This window comes from Pseudophryne corroboree (genome assembly GCF_028390025.1).
Source record: "Pseudophryne corroboree isolate aPseCor3 chromosome 3 unlocalized genomic scaffold, aPseCor3.hap2 SUPER_3_unloc_8, whole genome shotgun sequence".
Taxonomy (NCBI): domain Eukaryota; kingdom Metazoa; phylum Chordata; class Amphibia; order Anura; family Myobatrachidae; genus Pseudophryne; species Pseudophryne corroboree.
The window spans coordinates 2083660-2090400 of NW_026967574.1; the positions used below are offsets into that span (position 1 = coordinate 2083660).

The following is a 6741-nucleotide window of genomic DNA, read 5'->3' on the forward strand; positions in this document are numbered from 1 at the left end:
AAGCCTTCCCATGTTGGTTGGTAACGCTGTTGCCTTGCCCTTTGTAGGTGAGACTCTATCATAAGGACGTTTCACCACAACTGAGTCACAGCCAACTGGTATCACCCACATCTGGAGCTCAGCTAGACAGCCACTTAGGATTGGTATTGGGTTCCGAATACACAGAGAAAAAGAGAGGTCATCGGCATAGCAGTGGTAGACCAGGGCATGACGTCTGATTGTTTCACTCAGTAGCAGCAGGTATATTGCAAAAAGCATAGGAGATAGGACAGGACCTTGAGGAACATTGCATGGTGATGATGAGATAATAAAGGTTTCTCACCTGTGTGATGTCTATTGTGTGAAAAAGAGCTGATTTACTTCTCAAACTCAGAATATGTGTGACTTTTCTCATGTCTAACGAGATGTGATTTGTGTGCAAAACATTTCCCACACTCAGAACATGGAAATGGCTTCTCACCTGTGTGACGTCTCTCATGTGTAACAAGATCTGATTTCTGTACAAAACATTTCCCACACTCAGAACATGGAAATGGTTTCTCACCTTTGTGATTTCTCTCATGTCTAACAAGATCTGATTTCTGTATAAAACATTTCCCACACTCAGAACATGGAAATGGTTTTTCACCTGTGTGAATTCTCTGATGTTTAACAAGATCTGATTTCTGTGTAAAACATTTCCCGCACTCAGAACATGGAAATGGTTTTTCACCTATGTGAATTCTTCTCTGATGTATAACAAGTTGTGACTTATCTATAAAACATTTCCCACACTCAGAACATGGAAATGGTTTCTCACCTGTGTGACTTCTCTCATGTATAACAAGAGTTGATTTTTTAATAAAACATTTTCCACACTCAGAACATGGAAATGGTTTCTCACCTGTATGACTTCTCTCATGTCTAACAAGTTGTGACTTATATATAAAACATTTCTCACACTCAGAACATGGAAATGGTTTCTCACCAGTGTGACTTCTCTCATGTATAACAAGAGTTGATTTTTTAATAAAATATTTTCCACACTCAGAACATGTAAATGGTTTTTCACCAGTGTGACTTCTCTCATGTATAACAAGACGTGATTTTTGTATAAAACATTTTCCACACTCAGAACACGGAAATGGCCTATCACCTGTGTGATATCTCTGATGTGTAACAAAAGCTGATTTGTATGTAAAACATTTCCCACACTCAGAGCATGGAAATGGTTTCTCACCTGTGTGAGTTTTCTGATGTGTAACAAAAGCTGATTTGTATTTAAAACATTTCCCACACTCAGAACACGGAAATTCCCTCTCACCTGCCTTAGCTGGTTGATGGGTAATACGCTTTGTGTTCTTTGTAAAACATTTGGCATCTATAGAAAAGGGAAACTCTATATCTACTGTCAGAGCTGTAACAGATGCACCAATATCAGAGTGATCAGGAGAATATTTCCCAGGATCAGAGGGATCAGCTGATAGAGCTGGATGTATAATTGGGGTAATGGGGTTATCTCCTGGAGAATCCTGTCTACTGTCATTATCTTTAATGTCACAATCCGGGGATAACATTAGATGTCCTTCTGAGATATTCCTGCTTGTGTGTCCATCTGCTGGAAATAAAATACATTATGGAAATGTGACATTTTCTGTAACAATATTAATCTTGTAAAGATTATAATTAAAAATAGCAAATTACTATAAAATGAGTAGACAAGACCCAGGGTGTATAATATATAATTCTATAAGTGACATTATTACATGTAAGCATTGATTTTATGTTTATTTATTTTATTAAAACTAGGATGATTGGACTGGAGTATAACACTGAGAGATCATGTGGGATTACTACAGGTGACATGAGCTGCTGCCATAATATCTACTTGAAGAAGCCCAAATCTTTCTATCAGTAGCTGGAAGACTTCCTGATATAGGAACCAGTCCCTTGGAACATCTTGCCTCAGTCTCAGCTATTCGGCCACTGTATACTCCTAGCCTGCTACATGGAACACGTGAGGTGACTCTCCCTACACAATATATCAGCTTTCCCACCTCTGCCACCATCTCATTGCTTTCCTGGCACACCCGCTGTCTGAGAATACTCGGAGACGCTTCTCCATTAACTACTAATGGAAACATTGCTCTACTGTCCATACTGCTCTGACTTACAGGACATTTATGTGACGCTTCTCTTCCCATAATTATATACCTTATACTATCGTATGGCAACACAGTGACATGATGTGAGGGGGAGAGCAGGAGTGTAATAGGGGCTGATGGCTCCTGATGTATGAGATACACCAGAGAGTGTGGGGAGGAGACTGGTCAGATCTCTGGGCTGGTAACACACAGTGACATGATGTGAGGAAGAGAAAAGGAGTATAATAGGGGCTGATGGCTCCTGATGTATGAGATACACCAGAGAGTGTGAGGAGGAGACTGGTCAGATCTGTGGGCTGGTAACACACAGGGACATGATGTGAGGGGGAGAGCAGGAGTATAATAGGGGCTGATGGCTCCTGATGCATGAAATACACCAGAGAGTGTGAGGAGGAGACTGGTCAGATCTCTGGGCTGGTAACACACAGTGACATGATGTGAGGGGTGGGGGAGAGCAGGAGTATAAAAGGGGCTTATGGCTCCTGATGTATGAGATACACCAGAGAGTGTGGGGAGATGACTGGTCAGATCTCTGGGCTGGTAACACAAAGTGACATGATGTGAGGGGGAGAGCATGAGTATAATAGGGGCTGATGGCTCCTGACTCCCCCACTGGCAAAATATATATTCCTCATTAGTCTGTACTGACAGAGCAGGGTGTAGGATAAGAGATTGCTGTAGTGACTGAGAAAGGAGAATATGTGACTTTTTTCTATAATAAGTGTTTATTACTCACATGTGCTGATATCTGTAGGGATCTCCTCCTCCTTACACTGCTGATCACCCCTCACATACGTCTCTTCTTCTCCCTCTATATCTTCTGCCTTCATTTCAATCACATACGTCTCTTCTTCTCCCTCTATATCTTCTGCCTTTATATCAGTCACATACGTCTCTTCTTCTGCCTCTGTATCTTCTGCCTTTATATCAGTCACATATGTCTCTTCTTCTCTCTCTGTATCTTTTGCTTTTATATCAGTCACATACGTCTCTTCTTCTCCCTCTATATCTTCTGCCTTTATATCAGTCACATATGTCTCTTCTTCTCCCTCTATATCTTCTGCCTTTATATCAGCCACATACGTCTCTTCTTCTCCCTCTATATCTTCTGCCTTTATATCAGTCACATACATCTCTTCTTCTCCCTATATATTCTCTCTTTATATCAGCCACATACATATCTTCTTCTCCCTCTATATCTTCTGCCTTTATGTCAGTCACATACGTCTCTTCTTCTCCCTCTATATCTTCTGCCTTTATATCAGTCACATACGTCTCTTCTTCTCCCTCTATATCTTCTGCCTTTATATTAGTCACATACGTCTCTTCTTCTCCTTCTAACTTTATATCAGTCACATACGTCACTTCTTCTCCCTCTGTATCTTCTGCCCTTATATCAGTCACATACGTCTTTTCTTCTCCCTCTATATCTTCTGCCTTTATATCAGTCACATACGTCTCTTCTTCTCCCTCTATATCTTCTGCCTTTATATCAGTCACATACGTCTCTTCTTCTCCCTCTATATCTTCTGCCTTCATATCAGTCACATATGTCTTTTCTTCTCCCTCTATATCTTCTGCCCTTATATCAGTCACATACGTCTCTTCTTCTCCCTCTATATATTCTGTTTTAAAATCAGACAGACGTTCTACCTAATAAAAAAAAAAACGTACACTATGATGACATTTGCATACAGTCAGATTAAACTGAGGTGAAACAGTATAATATCAGTGTATAAGACACACAGCTTCTCTACAGATCATATAGTGACAGTCACTTTGGTATATTGGCGAGACCCTAAATCCTACCTACCTGATCCTCCTGTGGGATCCTGTGATTCTCCTCTGTACAGTCCTGGGAATACAGAGGACGGGAACATCTCTCTGGGGTATCTCTGTTACTGGACCCATCTGTAGGAGACACACAGTGACTGAGTACAGTGTATATATGTGATTATCAGATGATGTGTGTATATAGGGGCCCCCATACCTGCTCTCCCCTGTACAATACATGACAGTCTCCTCTTACCCAGTGATGTGAGGGGCCGGTGATTCTCCATCATCACGTCCTTGTACAGACCCCTGTGTTCCTCTATATACTCCCCCTCCTGCATGGAGACATAGACAGTGACATCCTGACACCTTATAGGAACCTGACACCCACAGTGATACAGTCATCACCCAGACACATCTCCTGATGTTTCTGTATAATGTCCCATTCCCAGCAGTTACCTCTCCAGTCATCACCCAGACACTACCCCCGGTGTTACTGTATAATGCCCCATTCCCAGCAGTCCCCTTTCCAGTCAGCAGCTGAAAATTTTTGTTGGAGAGTTCCAGGATCTTCTGGTCATTGTGTCTCTTATGTATCAGTGAGTGAGGTGGAGGCACTGTGATGGGGCTCTAGGTCCTGCTTAGTCCACCTGCAACACGAGGATGGCTGCTGGGGGTCTCATGCTCACCAGATGTCTTCTTCACTATGGTGTAATCCTGCTAAATGGGGACATCAATATCAATGTAAATACTCCCAGATCCCCTCACCTCCCCAGTCATGTCCCTGTATTATTACTATAGAGATAAGTGATGTCACAGTGATACTCCTAGATCCCCTCACCTCCCCAGTTATGTCCCTGAATTATTATTATAGATATAAGTGATGTCACTGTGACACTACCAGGTCCCCTCACTTCCCCAGTCATGTCCCTGTATTATTACTATAGATATAAATGACGTCACTGAGACACCCACAAATCCCCTCACCTCCCCAGTCCTGTCCCTGTATTATTACTATAGATATAAGTGATGTCACAGCAATGCTCCTAGAACCCCTCACCTCCCCAGTCATGTCCCTAAATAATTATTATAGATATTAGTGATGTCACTGTAACACTCCCAGACCCCCTCACCCCCCATTCATGTCACTGTATTATTATTATAATTATTAATAAAGATATTAGTGATGTTACTATGACACTCCTAGATCCCTTCACCTCTCCAGTCACGTCCCTGTATTATTAGTAGAGATATAAGTGATGTCACTGTGACATTCCAACATCCCCTCACCTCCTCAGTCATGTCCGTGTATTATTACTATAGATATGTGATGTCACTGTGAAGCTCCCAGACCCCCTCACCTCCCTATTCATGTCCCTGTATTATCACTACAGATATAAGTGATGTCACTGTGACACTCCCAGATCCCCTCACTTCTCCAGTCATGTCCCTGTATTATTACTGTAGTTATACGTGATGTAAATGTGACGTTCCAACATCCCCCTCACCCCCCAGTCATGTCCCTGTGATGCTCTCAGATCCCCTCACCTCCCCAGTCATGTCCCTGTATTATTACTAGAGATATGTAATGTAACTGTGACACTTCTAGATCCACTCACCTCCCTAGTCATGTCCATGTATTAAATTAATACTATAGATATAAGTGAGGTCACTGTGACGTTTCCAGATCCCAATACCTCCCCAGTCATGTCCCTGTATTATTATTATAGATATAAGTGATGTCACTGTGACGTTCCCAGTTCCTCTCACCTCCCAAGTCATGTCCCTGTATAATTACTATAGATATAAGTGACGTCACTGTCATGTTCTCATATTCCCTCAACTCCCCAATCATGTCCCTGTATTGTTACTATAGATATAAGTGATGCTAAAACTGCCGTCCGCTTCCTGCCCTCTCAGCGTGTAAAGATGTCTTGCACGTGCGCGTGCGGATGGCATCCATTCATGCTAGGAGAGAGAGAGCTTATGGAAAGCCCAGCACATCATAAGTGCTGGGCACGTCTCCAACAGTGAAGCCGCCGGCCGCCCAAGCCCCCTGCAGTAACGTCTGTGGGCCGCACCGCCCGCTTAAATTATGTTTTATGGCCACCAACCCCATTTTACATGTCCACAAACCCTTTTCAGATGCGTGTATGGCATTGCCGTGCGCACACACATATGCCACCGCAGTCCAGGGCCCTGCCTAACATTATTTCTAGAGTGAACACTATCCCTGTATTATTACTACAGATAAGTTATGTAACTGTGACACTCCCCGATCCCCTCAACTCCCCAGTCATGTCCCTGTATTATTAGTATAGATATAATAAGATTTTACTTACCGATAAATCTATTTCTCGTAGTCCGTAGTGGATGCTGGGACTCCGTAAGGACCATGGGGATATAGCGGCTCCGCAGGAGACAGGGCACAATAATAAAAGCTTTAGGATCAGGTGGTGTGCACTGGATCCTCCCCCTATGACCCTCCTCCAAGCCTCAGTTAGGATACTGTGCCCGGACGAGCGTGCATAATAAGGAAGGATATTGAATCCCGGGTAAGACTCATACCAGCCACACCAATCACACCGTACAACCTGTGATCTGAACCCAGTTAACAGTATGATAACAACGAAGGAGCCTCTGAAAAGATGGCTCACAACAAGAATAACCCGATTTTTGTAACAATAACTATGTACAAGTATTGCAGACAATCCGCACTTGGGATGGGCGCCCAGCATCCACTACGGACTACGAGAAATAGATTTATCGGTAAGTAAAATCTTATTTTCTCTGACGTCCTAGTGGATGCTGGGACTCCGTAAGG

General features: G+C 42.8%; 1 protein-coding gene across 1 annotated transcript; it reads right to left on the reverse strand.

Moving 5' to 3' along the window:
• Window positions 1-200: 200 nt before the first annotated feature.
• On the reverse strand, window positions 201-2160 carry LOC134984781 (oocyte zinc finger protein XlCOF6.1-like). The gene is made up of 2 exons (XM_063950274.1): window positions 2154-2160; window positions 201-1222 (listed from the first exon to the last, which is right to left on the reverse strand). Exons 1-2 carry the CDS (start codon window positions 2158-2160, stop codon window positions 357-359), a joined length of 873 nt encoding a protein of 290 aa, XP_063806344.1. The 3' UTR covers window positions 201-356.
• Window positions 2161-6741: the final 4581 nt, after the last annotated feature.